Source organism: Ptychodera flava, chromosome 2 (genome assembly GCF_041260155.1).
Source record: "Ptychodera flava strain L36383 chromosome 2, AS_Pfla_20210202, whole genome shotgun sequence".
Lineage (NCBI taxonomy): Eukaryota > Metazoa > Hemichordata > Enteropneusta > Ptychoderidae > Ptychodera > Ptychodera flava.
The window spans coordinates 2,828,158-2,852,983 of record NC_091929.1 but is presented as its reverse complement, the minus strand read 5'-3'; the positions used below and the strand labels follow the sequence as shown (position 1 = coordinate 2,852,983).

At 37.9% G+C, this 24,826-nt stretch overlaps 1 protein-coding gene across 1 annotated transcript in view; it reads right to left on the bottom strand.

The window, feature by feature from the left end:
* Positions 1–24,826, bottom strand: part of LOC139151414 (nuclear pore complex protein Nup205-like) — a 63,849-nt gene that overhangs the window by 35,220 nt on the left and 3,803 nt on the right. The window contains exons 2-12 of the mRNA XM_070724204.1: positions 18,083–18,225; positions 17,362–17,533; positions 15,508–15,811; positions 12,527–12,757; positions 11,951–12,115; positions 9,002–9,114; positions 8,574–8,636; positions 7,752–7,868; positions 6,893–7,027; positions 5,843–5,993; positions 718–908 (exon numbers count right to left, since the gene is read on the bottom strand). Of these exons, the coding sequence (XP_070580305.1) occupies positions 718–908; positions 5,843–5,993; positions 6,893–7,027; positions 7,752–7,868; positions 8,574–8,636; positions 9,002–9,114; positions 11,951–12,050 (870 nt within the window). The 5' untranslated portion in view covers positions 12,051–12,115; positions 12,527–12,757; positions 15,508–15,811; positions 17,362–17,533; positions 18,083–18,225. The remainder of the gene's footprint in view (positions 1–717; positions 909–5,842; positions 5,994–6,892; positions 7,028–7,751; positions 7,869–8,573; positions 8,637–9,001; positions 9,115–11,950; positions 12,116–12,526; positions 12,758–15,507; positions 15,812–17,361; positions 17,534–18,082; positions 18,226–24,826) is intronic.

Sequence of the window (24,826 nt, the reverse complement as noted above, 5' to 3'; positions counted from 1 at the left end):
GAAGGTCACAATTCAAAGTTACAATTTCAAACTACAAAGAACAAAATATGTTGGTAAAGCCTAACTATACAAGGAGAACTTCTGCCTCAAATTGCCTGAAATTGCTGAAAGTTTATTTGATATTGTTACCACTGTTGGTGACTTCACGCTGGGCTTAGACTTGCAGTTACCATGAAACAGCCTCCACAGTAGGGTTAACATGCACTGTATATCAATTGTGGGTTCAATATGATTAAGTTGGTACTTTTCAAATGCGTACTTGATCTGAAACCTTTTGTGAGTGTAGGAGTGCACAGTCAATTGACAATGGTTGCAAGGCGTGTTTTAAATTTTTATGGAGTAACTTTAATTGTTGCACTTCATGAATTAAAACTTTTAGCAATGTCAAGTACATTTTAAGACATCTCAGCCATCTTGAAGATGAGCTCTGATGATTTCTGTAGTAACTTGAACAAATTAGGCTTGGGTCGTGTGCATTGCAAAATTTGCCGACAGCTTGTCTAATATGCCACAGGTCCTTTGTGAATAAAGGGCAATATACCAGAATACTATCAAACATGTCTCAGATCTTCTTTTTACTTTGGATAGTCAATCACATTTTCTTTGTATTAGCAAATGTTTTCTGATACCACATGTAACACCATTGTTAACATTCACACAACAGCTGATTGTGAGTGCATCATGTATGGGTGATAAAACAGTAAATTTACTTCATACCTGTTTTGCAATTTGTTGTGTAAGTCTCAACACAACCAGCAGTCCTTCCATTTCTTGAGATGTGATTCCTCGTGATGAACCATGGCGGTAAATGTGTGTGTCATGTAATCCAGGCATTTCTTGTCGTAATGATGAGTAGTACTGATTAATTGATATGAAGAAATGATCCCAGGATACTGAACTACAATTACCTGATGAAAAATATCAACACAAGTAGGTCAAACCCGGAATTCCAATGGACCACGGTACAAACAGACCCACGTGTGTAAAACGCGCATAGACGAATGTGTATTTCTATATACGCGTTAGTGCACATATGGGTTTGTTTGTACCGCGATCACGTGATCTCTTGGGCGTACTGAGTCTGTAGAACGCATCGCGCTCGTTTTATTCCGGAGTAGAACCATTGTTTAACTCTAAAATCACTATGGTTTGACCCAAACCCATTGTTATCAATGGTCAGTGTGTGAAAATAAGAGAAAATAGCTTCAGGTCATGAGAACCTGCACCAAGTCAAAACTTCAGGTCCTTACAGAAAACTGCCGGTCCTTCTAAATGCAGTTGTTAACGACCTGTAATACTATTAAAGTCAACCGTCTCTCCCTTAATACTATGCTTTTGAATGTTGAATGAAAGTATATAATTCTTTTCAACATACAGCAGTAAAAAAGATTGCAACTAATCTTTAAAGCTCCATAAGCTGTATGTTTTGGTTATTTTTTCAGAAGTTTTGTTTTGTGGTTTCCCTAAACTTTCTGCATTGAATCCCTAAACTGTAATTTAATGCCAAATATTTAGCATATCAACACAACCTATATGAATATAATCTACATTATTATTGTTGAAAATTGTATTCAAGTCCGGACTAGAATTAATTTGTAATCAATAAACGATGATCACTACACACATACAAGCTAGGTTCACAAAAAGAATACTCGAAATTTCAGCATGACAAATGGATTAGGGTCAGACACAGTAGTTGATATACAGAAGCAGAATACTGAAAAACTTGCCACAAGTTACAGCTTAAGTCCCTTTAAAGGGAAACCTAAGTCCAGCGACTTTGACCGTTTATCCCTTCCAAAATCACCCTTGAATAAAATGCAGCTCAAATTTGCGACATAATTGCACGCGCCGACGACTACGGAGCGACGAAAAGAGACGTTGAAGTAGACGACATTTATGGAAATGAGCTCGGAATCCCATGGGCGCGAAAGGGCTCATGGGAGGAGCGTGCGTGACGTCATCGGCGATACACGAACGTGTGTGACAGCCTACCAAAGCATTGGAGTCTATGACTGCAGGAGTGCAGTTCTGCAAGTTACGACTCTTTAATGCTCAGTACCATAAAAAATAATTTACTGTTGTTCAGTTGAGTGCAAAATTCACTCAAGGAAGAACAAACGGAGTCAGCTTTTACCGTCTTCCTACAGAACAGCTTTTTCGAAGACAGTGGCTAAAGAAAGTCGGGCGAGTTTAAAAATCTGTAAAAGATACAACGTTATGTTCTAATTCTTTCAGGATGATTGTTTTATAAGGGATTTTGGGACTCTGATACCGATACAAGACGATACTACACAATGCGGTTCGTATCTCGACATGCTGAGTGAGCCTACTATCGTTGGTTTTAACCAGATAAATATTAATATTGGCGATTTCGGGACTCTAAAATCCGAAGACGAAACTACACAAAGCGTCTCTTATCTTGACATCCCGGGTCTGCCAAATCTCCGATATATAACCAATAAATATAGGCAATTTCGGGACTATACCTGGTAATATTGATATTACAAGATACTGGAATGACTTTTTGCCTACTGTGTCTCGGCACGCCGGGTCTGAGAAATCGCCGATATTATATTTACCCGATAAATATCAATTGCGCCGGGACTCCTAGGCTAATATCGATACCAGACGATCCTAGATTTACTTGCACTGTGTGGTGTCGGCACGCCGGGTCTACGAAATCACGGATATTTATCCGATAAATATCGGCGACTAAGGACTTTAACTCTGATACTAGACGATACTTTGTCAGATCGTGGGTTAATATCCGATGTATATCAGAGATTTCACCACCTAACAGATCCGACCACCGACTACCTCTGTCCGACTCTTAGTTCAAAAATAGCATCCATGGCCGGTAGTCAAGAATACTGTATGTTTTACATTATAAGATTTATTAATGCACGAAATACATTTTTTACATGTAAAGCATTTTTTTCATTAAATGTCCACACGGGACTTCGTCGAGAGGGCCGATCGGATATCATCGGGACTCGGGAGGCCCTTGCACAAATTACATTCTTTACATGTAAACATTTTTACTTGGCGATCGGGACTTGAACAGAGGACATATCGGAAATCATCGGGAGTTTGGGCTGGTCTTGTATGAAACACATTCCTTACAACAAGCTTTAAGACGATACTATTTTTTTAAATAGCGGGCAAATATTCATTATATCGGCGATTTCATCACTTTGTAGATCTGAGTAAGCCCGATTTCCTAAGTTCGACACCAGCTTCGAAAAATAGACGACACTATAGGCTAATAGATTTGTCAAATCGCGAATAAATATTTTCCGATACATATCGGAGATTTCGCAACCTTAAAGATCTGGCCAAGCTCGACTTACACGGTAACACATACAATCAGTCAATCATTCCGTATCATTCACGAACCAAAAATTAATTTTAAGCGACTGATACAGAAAACTCTGTTTTAGAAAGGTAGCGTTGAAGGATCGCAGGGTCACTCAGTCTCTCCAATCCAGTTCGGGGTCTGTACAAGCACAGTGACTCCCTCCGCTGAATCAGACACAAAACGCAAACAACGAAGATATGAACGATGTTTTGAGATGCTTTCTAATTATTACATTGGTTCAAATTAGTATGGTTTGATTTCAGTCAGGGAAAAGTAATACTCGATGTCAGAAATTTTGCTGTCCGAACTCTCCATAGTCGTCTTAAGAACGCGCTGAACTGTACACAGTACTCCTCCAGCTGAAAGCTACAATCGTCTGTATCGCCGATGACGTCACGCACGCTTCTCCCATGAGCCCTTTCGTGCCCATGGAATTCCGGGCTCATTTCATAAATGTCGTCTACTTGAACTTCTCTTTCGTCGCGCCGTAGTCGTCAGCGCGTGCAATTATGTTGCAAATTTGAGCTGCATTTTACTCAAGGGTGATTTTGTAAGGGATAAACGGTCAAAATCGCTGGACTTAGGTTTCCCTTTAATTGTTCATGTCCTTTATCAATAGAATCAGCAAGTATTCACTCCAAAGGAATACTGTTTACATAGATTGCAGATAGTGTCAGTGAATGATCATGAATCATGCACCTACATGTACCGGTACATTACATGTATCTGCAATCTCAAAAAGATCACAGCCCTCATCTTCCTCACTGTCAATGAAGTCTGAATCACATGATTCATAGAAACAGACCAGGGGTGAGCAAATCATTTTTTGAATCACTAGCACCTGGGCTAGTAGCCAAACATTTACTAGCCCAGCATCAGTCCCACTAGCCGGCACCAGTGACTTGCTAAGTTTAGTGAAGTACATGGTTTCACTGCCTGCTCACCAACTGCAAAATCACAGTTCCTTCATGTGTAGAGGGACTGTTGCAAAATGTACGGAAAAATTTGCATTTGACATGAAGATTTTGTCCTAAATTAACGAAAGTTGTGAACCAAAAAATATAGCAAGGTGCCAATCAGTTCTTTTTAGCATAGTGCATGACCATTCTTTGAGCATGAATGATATGACTGTACTGTGTCTGTGATACTTTGGTGATTCCCTACTACCTAGATCTGAATATCTTGGTGACCTCAATGACCCTATGCATAAGAAGCATTCTGTTCCTTGATACCATGTTATAATTGAGGAAAATGAAATTACAACAAAAACACACAAAATAGCATTGCATGCACATGCTTTCAAGTGGAATCAATGGCGATGTCCGATGCTATGTTGACTTTCGATTTGTTGTATGAAAGTATGGCAGGCTAAGATGAGGAGACTATCTGTCGAAAGGGGTGAGCAAATATCAGGAAGGTTTACTAACTCATTACGTTTGACAAGACTGCTGTATTGATGAAAGAAAGCAATAAAGAATAACAAAATAATGTAGAACGCAAGTTCAAGTGACTGAACTGCAAATACAGCCAAACTTCTTTGCAGTACATGTATTTTTAATCCTTGGTCCCTATCCCCTAATAGAAGAGTCCTTTTGATGTCACATCCGCCATATGTGCAATGCCAGTCTAGCTAACTCAACTCTCTTGACATGAATGATTTCATCTCTGACACCACGGTCCAAATGAATTTTTTTATAAGAAGAATTTCACTAGTGACTCAACGAGTTTATATGGCCATATTGTTTTTATTTTGATCTTTGGAAGGTCTGTGATTTTGCATGCTGCAAAGGCTTAGTCACAGTGCATAACACGTGTACTTGATCCACGTAGTCATTTTGTGGACGTTTTCATTCATAATTATTGTCTTCCTTTTCAAGATTAAATTCATGCTGTAATTTGTCAGAACTACGTTTTTCTTTATTCAAGAATTGTGTACGTCCAAGTTGAACCTGGCTGCGAAAGTTGTGTTTGCTTTGCCTTTAGGCAATTCAGTTCTCTATGTCATATGATGCCGATTGGCGTTGATACCCTCTTAATTTACGATAGCCTGTCTGACTAGTAAACACCAAAAATTAATTGCCGGGTGGTAAAACCTGCAAGTGGATTTGCTCACCCCTGTCAGATTCATAGTAATCGTCTGCATAGGAACCTGTTACAGGTCTTGACGGAGAAAGTTTCATCATTTATTCCAAATTCCAGTTCGTCACAAGGACTGACATGTTGCTAAAACCTTTGGCCCGGTCTGATAGGATTTCATAATTTGGATGTGTCAGATAGGAACATCAGCTAAATAAACACAATGCACAGACACTGTTCTCCCAACTGTATGTAATATTGGCAAACTGCATTGTCACTCTTACTTCAAGGCAATGTTAACAGGAGCAAAGTGAATGAAAGACATACCATGGAAAAGATAAACAAGAACGGAATTTAACGGAAATACAACAGGAAAAATGAAATTCAAATCTCTGAGTTTCTTACCAGCGCCTTTTCCATTTGATTTGAGTAAATTGAAGCAATAGAATGCACACTGTGGTCCATTTGCTAAGCCTGTCAACATTTCAATGTATGGGATGTACAATGATGGAGGCAACAGATCACCTGCTAGACGAACAAACTTGAACAGTGTCACCTGAAATAATGTACAACATTTTGTGTTAGATTTTAGTCCATCATTGGTTATGCTTATCTAAACCTAAGATTTCACTAAATAAATCAGTATACACATATTGACTGCCATGAGGGCTGCAGCATACGTCTGTACCCCGAGGGACTGTGAGTCATCCTCAAAGACCAGACTGTTTGTTTTTTGGGGTGACTCACAGGCTTAGGGGTTAAAGACATATCCTGTTGCCATCATAGGCAATCAATACGTGTTTAATAACACACCTCATCCGCAGTCATGCATAAGAACATTTCAATCAGCCGCAGACAACATTTATGTCTACATTCCGCTTTGCGCATGCGTCAATTACATTTTGACGTCAGCAGGCATCATTTTTTGAAACTGATGCCTGGCAGGCAGTAGTTCCAACAAATGATACCTGATGACGTCATTTACAATGTACATGGATCAGCACAAGAAGAACGCATCAAACATGATTATCAATTGGTGAATTAGAATACAGACTTCAGATGAGGTGTGTTATAATGTAGATTGCTGAAGGTTATATTACTGATGTAAGTTAGAAGCTCCAAAAAGAATTCAATTAGATAACTTTGCAATCTACCACAAAATCATTTACTCATTTTGATACATTGTCATTTCTTTCATTATGTCACAGTCTTTTCCTTGTTTAAATTCAATCAACAAGGACTTTCCGGAAGTAGGGTAAAATTCCAGGGATTTCAGTGACAAACAGACTAAGACATAGTGCTCTACTTATCAAGTTGCATATGTGTCGATTCAAGGGAATATTTTCTAAAGTTACTAGTTCAATTTGGAACTCCAGTCAGGATATCCACAACAGTGTAGTAATGCTACAGAGTAGCATACATTATCATGGGGCAAGGGGTCAAAGTTCAGCCTACCTGTCTCTGTGGTGGTCTGTGGTGATATGTACCAGCAAAGCCACCACTTGTTGGACTAACTGATGGCTCCATTGGACACCAATACTCTAATGCAAGCTGTAGTTTCAGAGGATCTTTCTTATACAGATCTCCAATCTAGGATGAAACAACGATGATGTCATAATCAATCAGTTGAATTCTCTGTCATTGTGATACGTTCTCAAAGATTTAGTGAAAGCAACAAGTGTGTCCCTACTGCAGGTCTATCTCTAACACTCTACAATTGATCATAGTTGGTGTGTCGGTCACTGATATAACTATACCAAGAGAAAGAAATTAAGACAAAGTTCATCTAATTTTGTCAACTTTGCATCGTTTGTTCATGTTGAGTCAGATAAGAGTTGTTCAAATCATTACTGTCATTGATAACAAATCCTTTCACGCAGTGACTACATCTTTATCTGATTTACAATTTATGGAAATATCTTAGTTTTTCAGCTAAATGACAGTATATTCACTAACGTTGGAAAGTTTGTTAACATGTACGGTACTGCCAGGTAATTTTACTGAGTTTTTCCTTTGTATGTCAATTCTGTCATAAACAGCACAAAGCAGAAATGCTGCAGTTTTTTGAACTGTTCACCTTTGCCTAACTGAAGTAAAGAAACTGCATGTTGAAATTTGCTACTGATACTAGAACAGTGTATCAAAGCTATAACATGTATTACTTTCCTAATTCTAAATCAGAAAAGTGGATTGGGCTCTGGAATATACGCATCAAGAAATTGCAAAGGGCAGGGAATGTCAACTAGCAACAATATGACTGTTTTGACATTACATAGTGCAATACTTAATTTCTAAACCATACATGGTTACTTACAAGCAGCATAAAATGTTCAAAATCTCTTCTCAAATTAGCAGGTGCATCAAGTCCCTCCATGGCATGCACCATCAGGATGCGAGCTGCCTCATCACCACGGTTACGAAGTTCTTTAATCTGTAATTCAACAAATATGTACTAAATACTTAATGCCATCAAGGACATTATTCTTAGATTTCATACAAAATCTTGTCTACAATTCACAGAATTTATAATTGATGAAATACATGTAAGTTGTATGATTAATGATGTACACTTCAACATTCCATAATGTAATCTTGAGATTTGTCAATAGTGGTAGCAAGGATTTCCATCACAGTGCCATAATTATACTGACTTAGGTAGTCATACGTATATATTCATATTTAAATTAATAACGAATCAATTAGTATTCTCATCAATGTTTAAAGTATGCATTCATAGTGATCAGTATAAAAATAGCATGAAGAAAAAGTTTTTTCATTTGAAGGCAGAATATCTTGATTTACTGCATATAGCCTATGAAATGATATCAAGTGTAAATTAATAACTTGGGAAGAAATATTGCTGGTCTAAGGCCTGAGTCTTGCGCTAATTTAACCCCTCATGTACACTATGACACTTAATTGAAAATTCCTTTTTGAACAAAATGACAAAATATTCACTCATGGCTGAAATCAGATAATTGTGATAAAAAAATATGCACAATGCTGACTTCAACAGACACAGACACAGACACACAGACACAGACAGACAGACAGACAGACACACACACACACATACATATACACACACTCATAACACTCATACACACAGTCTCATGAAGATAGACAAGATACCTACCTTCAGTGGCATCTGAATGATAAAGTCTGTGACTAGCATGTGGAATCTTCTCACATAGAACTCCTGTACGTAAAGAGAAATGTATTAAAGTTTATTTTCATGTATCTACTGTGTTACGATTAACACTGCTCTTTATTTAATCGTTAAAATAGACACTGAATTCTTGGCTGTTAGACAATAGTTCCTCATCAGTAGGTCTAATCCAGGATATACTGAATGGGTCTAAACTCAGGGACATGATACGTTCATATTATGATAAAATACTCTGTTCTATTTAAACTGTCTCAAGGTCAATTCTACAAAAATATCAAGGGAACTATACACTGACTAAATATAATACTTTTGTTCATGCTGTGGGTATCTGCAATGCTATAAACTACAAAGACTATAAAATCATTCACTGCTTAAAGAAACTATTGTTAACTCACTTCTTGATGAAATGTTTTTGATGCCAAGACAGAATTTCTTAAAAAAGAAAAAGCCCCAATAAATAATGCAGTGTCAACGACACTTTCATCTTCTTCAATGTGATCTTGGATATCTATGATAACAAACAAACAAATAATAATGACATACTTTATAAATGTCTGCACACATTACAGAAACAAAGTCATTAACTTGGTATTTTTTGTCTACAGATGACTGGTTTATAGTGTGTTACAAACCAGTTGCTGGGCTGCTGACTATTTTCTGTTTTATGTGTAACAAATGAATATCAGAATGTCAAAATAACAGATTTCTACCAGAACTTTTCAACCAAGTATTCACATGTCGTATTTACAAGATAGATGACTGTTGGCTTGTCATTAAATATAATTCTCTCATCAAATCATCTGGGTAATTTTCACTTCAAACTCAAAAGATAACGTGTACACAGTTGAACAAATATAGAATTCTGAGGTCTAATACTACTGTATTTTTACTTGGTGCTGTGGAAAGTGCCTATCTACATATCTCTTGAATAGTTGAGGAATTGAATGAACACAAGATCTAATCAGTATGCAGAGTAAGAGACCAGTGGTAGTAGCTTGACACAGATCATAGACTGTCAAATATAAAATAGACTAATAGACAATGTAGTAACATGTAGTCCTGCATAAAGCACTGGTAACTATATATTTTACATTATTTCCCCCCAAATATTATCAAAGGTTATCATGTTTCTAAAGCCAACAGTCACTCATTCAAATATCGTTCATCCACCAATGCCAATACTATAATTTAAATTACTTCATTGTGCCTATTTATTCTTTTCTGAGCCATTCTTGACCGATCTGCATGTCAACTACCTGCTTGTTTTAATTGAATATACGGTGATCACCAACTTTTTATGCTTATCCTTTTTGGTCTTTTATTGAATTATTCATTTATTTTTATTCTGTATATTTGCATGTATTTTATTCAATGCATGAAAATCCATTCATGGATGCATTGACTTGGAGTAATAAAATTACAAAATTACAAATTACAAGGTTGTCATATTGACAGACTGCAGGGCTTATTTTTTGAAAATGGCAGGAGAGCTAAAATTCACTCTCCTGAAACTATCCAGGCGAGTTGGTAGGCGAGTGACTTAGCAGCTCCTCTGAAAATAGTCAGGCGAGTGAAAAAAAATTGTGTCATCTCTTGTGATTTGAATATGGCACTGCTGACTTTAGGAGAGTGACTGAACAGGTCCCCTGAAAACAGTATGGAGAGTGCATGAATAAAATTTATATTACGAAAACAATATGCACTAGCTGTCTTTCTTATTGTTATGTAATAGAGAAGGGAGAAAATACGGTTATGTATTTTGATAGATGGAACAGGATAAGCAGTGTTCTCCCACCCAAATGTTCATAGCATATTGGCTAACTTTCAACATTTTTCGAACAATAAATATGCAGAAATGTGGCCGCCGTTGTATTCATGGACAAATAGATGAAGTTATACTTTTTAAAAGGACATGTAACTTTTTCATGATTTTCTTCATACAAGCTTTTTAAAAACACTACATGGTATGCACATTAGATATATTGGCATTAAGACAAAAATCTACCAATACAAGAGTGCTGTCATCCAACATGTTTTGTTTTGAACATGGAGGTATTTTTTCACCTTCATAGTTTGAATTACGCAGAGTACACATACAGAACTAGATTTTACACTGAATCGTGCTACCAGCAGTCCACAGTCAAGTTACGTTTCATTTGTTTATGTTTTCGGCCCGCTGAAACATCATGCATGCTCCTTAGTCTTCACCCAAAGTTAACTTGGCCGATTGCTACCACGATATATCAAAGTGATCACAAGTTTACACAAAACGAAACGAATTTATCATAACAGCCACACGATCCATGGTGTGTACACTCGAAGGCAAAGAGGGCCGAGGGCTGCCTATTGTTTCAACTGGTACTATTTTACGACATTCACACAGAACTCCTATGCTGTACGCCAAAATGTTGCAAAAATTTACGTCTTTCAAAGTTTTATGGTAGAATGAACTCATGATCGTTTCGCTGTCTTTTTTCAGAAGTATCGGGTATCTATCCAACTTTTCAGAGTCAAATTTAATTATTTAAAGCTTTCAAAGGACCAAAAGACCAAGCAGTCGCTCAGGCCAAACTGTTTAATCAGAGATTATGCATTTGTTTCTGCGAGTTGCGATGTGTAGTGCCATTCATCATGTCGTAGACATTTTCTCCACATTCGATCTCGATAGCGTAAGCAATCAACGTCCGCTCGCATGGCTCGTTAGCCAGAAAGGAGTCTTCCACTAACCATGAGAAGCATCCAGCTGCCCGGAGAGGAGACCTTAGCAAGCGAAGATGCGTAAGCAATATGATCCTCATTTATCACGCATATTTTTCCAATGAAATCTTGCTGCGGCAGGATAAACCGTTTGTGTTTTGAACACTTTGAAAGAATATGGCAGCCAAGAAAACGGAGTTGGTTTGAAAATGTGAGAATGAAGGGCTGTACTTTGTACATTTGTGTACGTGTAAATTCCGAACCGTAGTGGTGCTATATTGAAGTGCTAGGCCCAATATGCTATCACTAGACGAGTACTATTGTAATACTGTACCACACAGTTGCACCTAAATTCCATTCCATAGCTAGAATCTGCTTGCTGAGAACGTAATTTATACTGAAGTGAAGTGAACTGAATATTGAAAGCATAATTTTATTCGCTACACTGTGCTTCGCGCATTGATCGGAAGAGATTAGAGTATGTTACATTTTGGATACAACGTGTGCCTTTGGTCTCAAAAACTTGGGTCCCAGCCGTGAACTAATCGCTCTCGCGGAATTTGATTTGCACGAGCGGTAGGCAAGCGGAGCAATCGCTCGCCTCAAAACATAAGGTCTGAGACTGTGATGAAAACTTGGGTACAAACCATTAGATCCAGGTTGTTGGGCAAGATTTCTGAGTGTAACACCCCAGACAAACTGTACAGCAGCTTTCAGTCCTGGCGTTGTCCAGTTATCTTCTGACATGAGAAATCTATGAACATCTGGTACGTATGTATCATCTGATAGGATAGGCAACTGATTGGCAATGTCTGGGGGTAAGAAAATATAACATCAAAGTATTAGCTCCACTCATACACACACTATCACAGTCAGGTTAAGTGAGTAACATCATGATTACATGTCTTTTGGATCCTGCTAAGTTCATCTACCACTATCAGGTCAAGTTGGTTAGAACCAGTGAGATGAAACATGTCCAAGACACTGCATTTCAATGAAGACTTGAACATTTGAAAGCCCTGAAAACGCCTAGATACTGAATGATTTTAATTCACTTAAACCTGCTATATGATACAATGCTAAGTAAGTGAAAATATGTATAGATTTTGGCTCAATACTGTTTTTACTGAAATGACAGATGGATAAGAGACAGACCTGGCAGGATACAGGCTAAATTACGTTACATGCCATTTGTATTGCTGATTTGTTTGTTTGTTACTCACCTTCTTATCCTCCACTGCATGTTCAAGTACACTGACATCCATGGCATACATAAATGTCATCAACAAAGCCAGATGTACTGAGTCCATGGAGCCATCAGCTTTCTCTGGATTGGATCGTTTCAGGTAGGACAGTAACTGTATTGTGTCTGCTTTATTGAGTCTGGATTGACATGCCATACAGAATAGACAGTCAGCTAGAGAATGTCGTATGTCCTTGATCAGATCAGATACCTATGTACCACAAACAGTAAAACAGAGATATTGCAAGTTATTTTGAATGAATATTAACTTAAAAGAATGCATCTCCAGGACAGATATTTGGACTCTCAAAGTTTTACCATTCTTTTCTGATCTACCGCTTGTGGGGACTCATTTTGTGGGGGCTCATTTTGCGGAGGCTCAGTTGTGGGGAAGGATCCACTTACTATTTTCGAAACACCTGACAGTCACTTCCTTGGTCTTTCGGCCAGAGGTCCATATATCTTTTTTCATGAATTTGACATTGTTGTGTGTACCGTCTATTTACTGTCTGTTCTGTGCTATTTTGTGTCTATGTTTATAACTATTTTATTACGAATTTTGACCTAGTGTTATTGGATTATGGATTGGTATGATTGCGATTATTTTAAAGCTCCAGGAATAAGAAAAACTTTCACCATCTTAGGTTTTCGAAAATTGGAATTTTTTTCCCCATAGAATTAACACAGGGATGGCAGCCATTTTGAATTTCAAATATCAGTAAATGTTTGGTAATTTGTTCTGTAGTACCTAAACTTTGCATGGTGACCTGAATTTTATTGTTGATTTGGTAAGAGAATGATTACAAGTTTCATTAAGGAAAGTTTGAGCAATATTTGAACTCTTTCACTTTCAAGGCACGTACTGAGATAGAATGCGCCTCAGGGACACATAGATATTCAGACTCTCAAATTTTCACAATACCTTTCTGACCTATCGCTTGTACGCTGTAGGGGCTCATTTGAATCTCTCTGAGTAAATAAAGTTTTCACCATCTTAATTTTGTGAAGATCTAGCTTCCTTTTCACTAAATTTCCATGGTGACCCTGTACATGAAACTAGATTACTTTTGATATTAGGACTTACACATCTGATAATCATACATTTTATGATTGGCACATCTGTCATGATAGCTTTCTCCCCATACAAATTTTTGCGAGAGCTTATGCCAGCTTAATGAGTCAGTGGGTGTGTCAATATGTACTCACTGATAACAATGAATTTTAAATTTGACGCATAAACCAAGCATGGTCAGTGATTGGTCAGAAACGCTGTTCCACTTATTACGAACACCCCAACTAAGTATAACATTTTGTTTATCGGGTCCTCAACGCTATTTTTAGTACAATGTCAGACGTGAGCTGAGTACAATCACCTAAGTTTTCTAGACAAAGCATAAAGTTTAATGAATTGCGATTGAAATGGATGTCATTGACATTGGAGTGAACAGCAGAATTGAAGTACTTGATAAGAAAATAAAGGGAAAGTGGCTACATACATCAACTACTTGATTGTGTCTATTTTACAATGTTTTGTTTGTTGTTGAGCGTTTGGCGTGTATAGTTTTCTTTGCCATTTTTTTTGTTGATCAATTGTTTGTTTGATTGTGTTCTCTTGTATATGGTGTTTTGGCAAGTAATGTAGGGAGTGTGCCATGGTGAGATGAAGCCAGATCAGTTATGTCTGAGACAAAGTGATCCTTTGATGTTTTCCTTTCGGAACCCTGAGATGTTCCTTCATTAGTTGCTCGAGTTGATGTACTTTTTGGTTTGTTTGATTGTTTACATTCTCACAGTATTGTTAGAATGTCTTTGTCTCATTTTGTTGTTGCTTGTGTTGAAGGCACTGTCATCGCGTCCTTGGTGTTCATTTGTTTGTTTGTGAAGTCTTGTCTTCACTAATGTATGTTTTATGTTGTTGTTTCTTCTCATTGATTAAGTTTTGCAATTTAAGAATTTGTGTTTTTGATCAGGATATGTTGGCCATCAGTCACCTGACTTTATGTGGATCTAGGTTCATGTTTGATTGCTATGCTCTTCTAACAGTGTTGTTAGAGTGTTTTGACTTGAATATCTTTGTCTCAATTTGTTGATGCTTGTGTTGAAGACGCTGTCATCGTGTCTTTGGTATTTGTTTGTTTATGAAGTATTGCCTTCACTAATGAATGTTTAATGTAGTTGTTTCTTCTCATTGATTAAGTTTTGCAATTTTAGAATTCGTGTTTTTGATCAAGATATGTTGCCCATCAGTCGCCTGACTTTATGTGGATCTAGGTTCATGTTTGATTGCTATGCTCTTCTAACAGTGTTGTTAGAGAGTGTTATGTTTTGTCTTGCCGAAGCTTGTATTGGGGACGCTGTCACTGCGTTGTTGGTGTTGTCTGTGGTTCAACATTATGTCGAAAACACTGTTTAAAGCGTCGTTTCTGTTCGGTTACATGTTGTACCATCGTACTGATGAACACAATCGCAAGCATAACACTTGTCGGCATACCATGGTGCATACAATGTATGCTTAGAGTGTGTGGACAAACATGAGCACGTTCATGTATGGCTGTGGTTTGAGGGACTGTGGGGCTTAAATACTCGAAATTATCATGTGTCGCAACGCATTTCTTTTCATTTTCAACCAAAATTGGTGACTTGGGTATTTTACAACATAACGTGCACTATTAATAGTCTGCTAGTATCTGTTTTAACTCAACTACCGAAAATCCAGTCGTTGTGGACTGACCAGGTGGGAGTGCACAGAAATACTTAGAAGAGCCAAGTGTAGAATTTGAGAGTAAGAGGAGATAATTTGTTTGCATTCCTGCTAGCCTGATCAATGAATTCTTTGAAGTTTTATCGCCCTTGTTCACGCTGAATATTCATAGATGCGGTGGTTATCCGTTCTCTGGGCCTGAACCGGATAGCTACCATGTCAAAATTTGTATGGGCAAAAGCTGGAATGGTTACTCATACCTGTTTTCTGTGTTTAGCATTTCCTATTGCCCGTTCTCTCTGTAGTTTTTCCATCTCTTTGGTTTCCTCAAATTCATCCAACAACGCTAAGATTTTATTCATCAAACCCTCCTCCATCAGCTGGTCTGAAAACTTGGTTGTCATGGCCACAAGATCTTCTGGCAATCCCAGGGTCCATTTTTGCCTTCCCTTGATTGGATCAGAGTTCTCAATGATTGGACCATACTACTTCTAGTGTCATAGTACAACAATATGGCAACCAGCCCTCGTGGTAAACCTGGAAAATTTGCTTGTTGTTGTTCTCCTGTTGAAAATAGTACAACGTAGACAATGGACATCAAAACTAGAACTTTGAACTGTTTAGATCAATACACATTTTCTTTGCATATTAAACTATTCAGAATAAAACATCTCCTGCTAGACTAGGCATTTTTTTCAAAATTCTCGTTGGGAGAAAATTGTACATAAGCTTTGGCTCCCAATTCATGCAAGGATTTTGTTATTCATTAGAATTTCTGAATTTGTTTGTGTTTCATCAAGCTTGTGTATGTATAATTACACCAAAAAGGCTGTACAACACATGACCACAAAAATCAGACTGACATTTGGCACCTATTGTGCTCAGTTCAAACTTGCATTTCCATAGCAAAATTGTATCTCCAAACAAGATTAATGTGGCTGGTTTTGAAATCTCTACTTCCAATACATGTACACAGCAATACATGAATGCTGCTTTGAATTTGAAACACCCATGCAGTATGGTAGCAGCAAACTTCAGATATGGTGTTTTCATGGCTTGGTCAACCATATACATGTATCTTAGTGGGTACCAATTTATTTTTGTGAATTCAGCCCTATTACTAATTTATACATATTCATGTTTCTGTAATTAAAATGCCAATTTGTACGATATACTTGCATATCTATGACTATTTTAACTTGCATCAAATAAGATATCACTTGAGTTACAATACATGTATAAAGGCAAGAAGTTGTAATTTTGATGGTTATTTTCACCACTTTTGTTTTGCATGTCAATTGCAAGTTCTTGTTCTACTCCCAAAAGAATGGTGAAATGCCAGCTATTTAGCTTGTCAACACAGTCTCTATATGTGTAAAATGCGGTGCTATTATTTACATTTAAATTGAAGTCTGTTGTCAGTTGTCAACAATAACAACGCAGTCTACACATGGACTGTGCATCTCAATGTGCTTTGGGAGTAGAACAAGAAACTGCAGTTGACATACAAAACATAAATAGTGTAAAAAATTATAAAAAGTTACAGTTAGTAGCCCTTTAAAGCCGCACTTTTCAATCCCAGGTTCTCGCATTAGTGGAGTTCTCCACCAAGTCAAACATTTGGCCAGTACGATGTTTGATTTCTATAACATTGATTACACAAACTGATCTCAACCTTTTGTCTCATTTTGCTAATCCTGCAAACAGAATTCATACAAGGTTTTGATTGACGGTCGGTTCAAATCGCCAACGGTCATTGATTCCCCACCACAACGCTCGAATTTCATAAAATATTGTCTTCCAGTCACATTAGACTTTCAATATAACCACAGAGCAACTTCGCGCTGACCGCTTGGCAGTCTGTCTGTGTTTTTGCAGCTGAGGAAAACTAAAAAGGGGCATTTTCTGGAGCGTGTGCCCGCGTGTTGCCTGTTTGGTGTTCACTTACACAATGAACGCCGCCATAGCTTCGCGTCCTTTTAAAGGGAGGCTCTGCCTTTAAATTCACAGCCTGTCATTATCTTGTCTTTGTTTCAGCATCAGCTACCTGACACAGGGATCAACTCTAGATATCAAGTCCACAGACTTTGTGAAGACAGAGAAGTGTCACTGACCTGTCAGTAAATATTCCAGGGCTGAATATTCATTGATGTCAAATAAATCACTGAAGATCAATGTTTCCTCAATAATGCTAGTCGGTATGATCTGTGGTAATGTCTGCCCTTCAACGTTGACACCTTGGCTTGATCCTTTGCGAATTTCATCTCTGTGTTGTGCATTTTTTGCCTGGCAAAATAAACAAATTAGCACAATAAAAACATTAGTCAACAGATGAGAATTTAGCTACCCCTGCAGTCACTCGGCAAACTAATGACAGTCTACCATATTGAAAACTAAAATAATTTCAAGAGTAGCACCATTGCCATGAATTTTACCAAACCATTATTTTATCTTTTGTACAAGTAACCATTGCATTACTGTTCTGTGAATGTCACATGCATGTAATTAACAACACGATGGAAAAAAACCTGAATTTCAATATTCCTTTTCTACAAAATACATCCAGCAAATGTTTGATCTTGGAGAATTCACTCCTTTAGTCAGAACATTTGCATCAATCTTTCCTGCAAAATAGTCAATAGTGTACGCATAGAGTGATGACTTCATGTGGAGATAAGGATGAATTCCCCATCATATTTGTATGATAAATAGGTTTTAAGTTGGTAACATTAAAAATATTTTTTTGAGTTTTGACACACTCAAATCAAAATACAAACACTGCATACACTTACCAGTAAATACAACTGAAATATATTACAATAAAAATCCACTTACTGGATTTCTCAGCAATGAAATAAAGTCAGGTTTGTATTTCTTCAGCGCAACTTCCAAATCTTGGAATGCATCTATATCCTTACGATCAATAGCTGCTTCTACAGTATGCCTTAGATCTTTGTAATTTCTCCATAGGCTTGACGCTGCAAAAGTCAACACATGTATGATGGTGAAGTGTTACGTAGCAGTCACATGTATGTTTGTGTATCTTGGACATCAAATATTGATGCTAAATGATAATAGACCAGTAAATATCTTCAAAACTTGGTATCAACAATAATGATCAAGCATTACTGACATTATCTTTTTATTATGTGTTTGAAATGCAATACACATACATTTCAGTACAATGTACATGAGACTAATGAATAGGAAAATACACAATGTTCACAATACATCGAACAGTAAATGTTTAAAATTACACACAAAACAGAGTAAAATGATAATACATGTATAATTAAACTGTCAACAGGTTTAGCTGTCGTAATATTGAATGGCAATCATTCTAGAATAAGAGTGCACAAACTGAAATCATTTTCTAAGTACACGTACTGGTATATACTCTAAAATTACCATGACATGGTGTTTAACTGAAGTTCTTGTTTAGTCACAGATCACTCAACGACCAGTGCGTACCAGTATATGTGTACAAGTAATTCAATCATTCAATTCAATTCATACATGTATATTGCCAAGAGCACAATGGCCAAGTGACCTGGCGTGTACCATCTGTGCATTCTACATAACATACAGAGAACGCTTTTAACAAATCAACATCCAGTGTTTTGTGTGTGACCTCTGGCTACTTGGCAGAAAAAAATCCACAGGACACCACACAATCAGTGCACAGTGTATTTGACAATATCAGCTCCACCACTAATGTAAAGCAAAAGTACAGAGAACAATAAGCAATTCAGTTTTCCTGATACCATTCATTAATAGCACAGTGTTTCATCCAGATCACACAATTGCATGAACATTCCTCAAAACAAAATCAACCCATAAAAACAAACAAACATCATGTTCCCCTCCATGAATTCTTTAGATATTGACAGGGGTTTCACAAAGTATTGAAGAACAGGGCCTAAAAGACAAAGTTAGCGTCTTTCTGGAACGAACGAAACATTTAAGCCGTCAAAGAGTACCAGTGTTCTACGAAAGTAGCTGCCATAACCAGTCATTTCCATCATATATCTGAACCAAACCCCAAACAAATTTTCAAGCAGATGGAGCATTCCCCACTGTGAGAGCAACCTGGAGAAAATTGTGTATCATGAACTACAAGAGGAAATATACTTTAAAAGGAATACAAGAGAAGTCGGCCAGTTACATGGGCTCAAAAAGTTGGAGAATCCAACCTATCAAAATATATGGTATACCATGTAGGCATCTCGCTTGTACCTTCGGGATCAGCTGTAAACTGGTAGCTCTACAGTGAGGCGGTCAGTGAGTTTTGTTTTGCGACCTCGCTCACCAGTAGAGCTACAATGCTGAAGGCTCTGTAGAGTTCAGAATAAGTGCACCACACATGGTGCGGCATTTTGATGTGATATCCCACATATTTACAGCATTTGGTCATACCTATTTATCAAGACTGAAGACTGAACACTATACTACACTAACCTTGTCATTTGTGGGGTTTGGTATTTGTTCAAATACATCGATCGCATTCCAAAAACATTTCTGGGAGCCGCCAACTTCTGGTTATGGCAGCTCACAGAAACACGCTCAATGTTTTTGGAATACGATCGATGTGTTTGAACAAATATAAAACCTCATAAACGACAAGGTTAGTGTAGTATAGTGTTTCGTCTTCAGTAGTGATAAATCAGTGCGACCAAATTCAGTAAATATGTGGGATTCACATCAAAATGCAGCGTCATGTGCAACACGCTTATTTTGAACGCTACAGGGCCTTCCGCATTGTAGCGCTACTGGTGAGCGAGGTCGCAAAAACCAAAACTCACCGACCGCCTCACTGTAGAGCTACAATTTTGCAGCTATGTTTACCATTGGTCTGAAAAGTGCACTATTGCTTTCTATGTATATTTTCACATTTTTTCAATAATAGTGATATCCTCTGTAAAAAAGCATAAAGCAAATTGTCAATTTATATGAAAAATGTATTTCTGAAGTGTTGATCAACTCCATTTGTACTTTTTAACGTCGAAGTCCCGTCCCGGAATTCATTCATTAACTAGGGATTTCAGGTCACGTGACATTTGTGTTTAACGTACGTGTTCGATGCAGGTCCAGTCCGAACTTTCGTGTTAATTCTTAAATAGACCAAATAATCAGAGAAAATGAAACCGTAGTGATGAAGATTATTATTTAATTTCATTTTGGGAATTTTCACTTTTGTACTAAGATAAATGGCAAAGCAGCACGACTACAAACTCATGCGTACCGGCGATTTTGGCATCCATTATAAGTGTTGTGCAGTGACCTCAAATGTCCCGCAAAGGAGATCGAACATAAAGCTCTTTGTTTGGCTCTCCACATGACTTATTCCGATGGCATCACTATTTTAGGGGAGGTACGAAAGTAGAGATCATGGGCTTCATTTTGAGGGGGCGAACGTTAAAATCGGCCGAGAAAAAATCAATCTGTGATCAAACTTTGTGTTTTGTTTGTGTTTTTGGAAAGAAAATCTTGATTTCCTTAGACGTTCAGCCCAAAAATTAATTTTATGATAAATATTAAGTGTAATTCTGCAATAATTACGAGTCTGACGATGCGAAAAATGATGCTTAAGGCCCTTTTTAGCGAATATGGTTTCACCCAAACTTTACATCCGGGCACTCCCAGGAATCATATACAAGTAATCAGCGCTTCGCGGCATGTGCTCCGCCTAGTGAACAGGTACGAGCAGGTTCTGTGTCAGGAGGTCTAAGCTGAGTTCTGACATTCACAATTTTGCAGCTAGATTTGTCTGATTTCTTATCAAGCGAAAGGATTTAGAGATATATATTTCTATACTTTACCCTTTCAAACGTTATCTTGTTCGAAGTAGTTTGATTTCCGGGTGATATTATTCATTAGACACTGAGAAGTTGTTAAGCCAGCACTGCAGTGTAGGCATACGCACGTGCACCGCACTTTGCCGATACTATACTGAACTGCTGTTGAAATTTTAGTTTCGATCTTTAGTTCCAGAGAAGGGGACTATTTTGGTTCTCTCAGAAGAACAAGGCCGTAGATTATTAATTTGTTCTTTACCAGTAAAGCAGTGTTGTCCTTAGAAGCCGGGTGCCGGGTAAATAACCCGGCTGTTTTGCATTTTTTCCCGGCTACTTGTACCGTATTAGATTATTTTTATAGACCTGTAATTTCGGGATTGCACTGCCAGCTGTCAGACGGCACACGCACGATTAGCAGTTTCGCGACCCCCTTCCCCGCACGGAACTGCACAAACATAAAACAGTTTCTAAATACCCGTTTGTGGCTTTTTGCGCCCGATCTTTTATTTGTTAAATATTGTGATTGGCTGATGGCCGCGCCTATGGTGTTGCCTTTGTTACGAGCAGTGCGATTGGTTTGATTAGTATGAAGGTAATCTAATGATCTTAGGTCACTTTAAACGATGGCGTCAAAAAGAAATGTAACGTCGGCCACTGGCACCTTGCCGATGGAATATTTTTTCCCGAAGAAAGCCCGTTCGAAAGGTATACTTGATTCCAAAAATACATTTAGTTTATGTATGAAAAACTTCAATTTCGGTGAATTTGTGAGAGAAAAGCGTCGAAAAGATGTGATTTTGATCGACGATTCGAAGTTCATGAGACTGCAGCTAGTTTTCCGCCGCCGCGCTGGCTGCCAACGTCACTGAGAGTATGATCTTCTCACAAATCAAGTTATTCTCAGAGCAATACCGACGCATTTTGTAGACTAAAAAAAATGATCTAGAACTTATTTTTTAGAAACAACTGTTTATTTGAATGGGTATTTTATTTTCATCCACGGTCACGGGTATGTATGTTGCCGACCGGCGCATCATCGTCACGGTTCACGGCTTCACCGTGGTGCTGATCCCCTGTTGTTCAAGACAACAGGACAAATACGTCGTGGATTCCGGCATGGGTTCAATTTTACTGCGCCTCTTCATGTTCTCCATGTTGGATTGCCCAATAGTGTCTTTCGATTGATCCTCTGTATCATTTTTTCACGGATTTGAAAGAAAATAGAGTTATTTCCTTCGACGCCATGCTTCATATCCGCTTTGATCAAATTTGGGGACAGCGAGACGCGATGATAGTGCGCGATTTGCATTTAATTTGTTGCAACATTTCTGTCAATCACTCACTTGTGTCATAAGTTTCAGAAACTATCGCTCGCCTGAAAATTAGCAACGTAGTAAGGGGCCGTCGATAATAAAAGCTGACGCACGACTAACGTAATTCTTTCGTTTGGGGGGGGGGAGGGGGTAAAAGCTCATTTCGTTTTGTGTGTGTCAAAATCGCATAAGGATTTTCTATTGTTTTCGAAGTGCAACTTTGCAGCGAGAACGCAAAACTACCTTCGCGTTCATCGCCAACAATGACCACAAAATACGGAGACAGAAAAGAAAACGAAAAGACATGAATGTGAAAAAAAAACTTCTATGAGTTTTCAACGTAAAAATGTATGTGAAACATTTTCCTACGTGCGAAATACATTTAAATGTTCTGTCTTGAAAAGTGGAACGCGTAAAGTGGAGGTTTTATTAATTAATGTGCCCTTTCGGTATTTTTTCATGGGCGTGCGGATCGGAGAGGTACGTGTGGGTTTGCCAGAAACGGCATCATAATACGAAATTGATTTTGCATAAGAACTTCGTTTTGAGGGGGCAGGGAGGGGTTTTCAAGTAAAACGAAGGAATTACGTTTCTTGTGCGTCAGCTTTTATTATCGACGGCCCCTAAGTTCATATAGGCACAGCTGACATTGTAACATGCCTCTGACTCGACGATGCCGATTTTTCAGACTACACTCGGCGACTCTCTACGCATTGTTTCTCTACTTTTCTATAACGCATACGTTCTATAACGCATTTTTTTCGTAAATGCGAACACTGCTACAGTGAATTATCGCACCGATTTTTTTTTAACAAAAGCGAATGTGTTTTTATTAGAATACTGTCTGTATTTTGAATTTTCCATCCTGATTTCGTTTATAAGTATGATTGGAATCATCACAGTAAAGAAATTATGGGAACATCTGATAAATATTCATCAATTAAGTTTCAAGGAGTGGGGCAAAAGTTAAAGAATTAAGTTTTGTATCCGACATCCGTCTTTTCACGTGGCCTCTCTTCTGATTGAATTGAATATCTTGTTTTTAAATATCATCATGAAAACAATATAAAAAGTTATAGGTAGGCCAGATGGTGAATACTTACTAGTATTAATTTAACGTAGATTGTACTTATAGTATATTCTTTCTGATATTAATTTTAGCATTTTTTGAGTGAGTCCGGGGTTCTGATTTAGTTATCTGTACATTTCTCTCAAACATTAGATATCGATGACGAAGTTCTATCAAGCGCTAAACAGCCTGATCTCTCCTCTAATGTACAATCTGAGTCTGCTGAGTGCAATATGGTGAAAGATAAGCAGTTAAAACTCCCTACATCTTCAGCTGCAGAGTCTTCTATCGAGTTGAAATCCAGTATATATGCAACCGATGTATCAGAAGATGTAAAAAAGTTATTTCCAGAAGGTAGTATATTACATCACCATGATCTTTGCTCAAAAACTGGTTGCTGTGGTATCACTCATCCTGAAGTTAAACGGATGTCACAACTGGATAAAAGAAGTAAATTCCAACACGCCTGGATTTTCAGAAATAGCACATCTTATTGTGAGGCCACATCCCAATATTGGTGCATATTTGTAGAAGGTGATGGAGTTTACTGTTATATCTGTAGGAAACATGATATGGTAAACAAGCACAACAGGACCAAAGTATATAATCGTGATCCTTCTACTCGCTTTCGGCTTGAAGCACTCATAGAACACAGTAACAGTAAACATCATAGGGAAGCAATCAGCATAGAATTGTTGCAGAGAGTTTCCACTTTCCAGAAACAAGTAGATGAGAGTGAACAGCACTCAGATGATGTACTAGTGATAGCCTTCACTGCCATTTATTGGCTGATGAAGGAAGAAATTGCAAACAGAAAGATCAAGTCCCTTTTGCAGTTGGTGGAAATGTTGGGTGTTTCAAAACTGAAATATTTCACATATTCTTCCACTAGGTCAATACGGGAAATGTTCCTAGTATTAGGGAAAACCTTACAAGTACAAATATTGAAGCAAATTAAAGCAGGGGCCTGTTTTGGCCTGCTTGCTGATGAGGCAACAGATGTTTCAGTTGTCAGTCAAATGATTTGCTTCATACAGTATTTGAGTAAAGAATCAGATACAGTGAAAACAAGTTTTCTGTTTGCTGCAAATGTACTGGAGGATAGCGTTTCTGCTGATGCTGAGACACTGTCCAGCATTATAGAGAGTAAGTTAGAAGATCTAGAATTGGATAAAGAGAAGATGACATCATTCGTAAGTGATGGGGCCAGTGTTATGACCGGTAAAGTGAATGGTGTAGCAACTAGGCTGAAGAGAGATTTGAATAATGTACTGCTGTCAGTTCACTGTGTCTGCCATCGTTTAGCCCTGGCATGCACAAGTACAGTCAAGGACATTTACTACATTGCGGAAGTTGAGAATTGTTTACGACAGTTGTAGTATTTCTTTCAAAACTCCCCAAA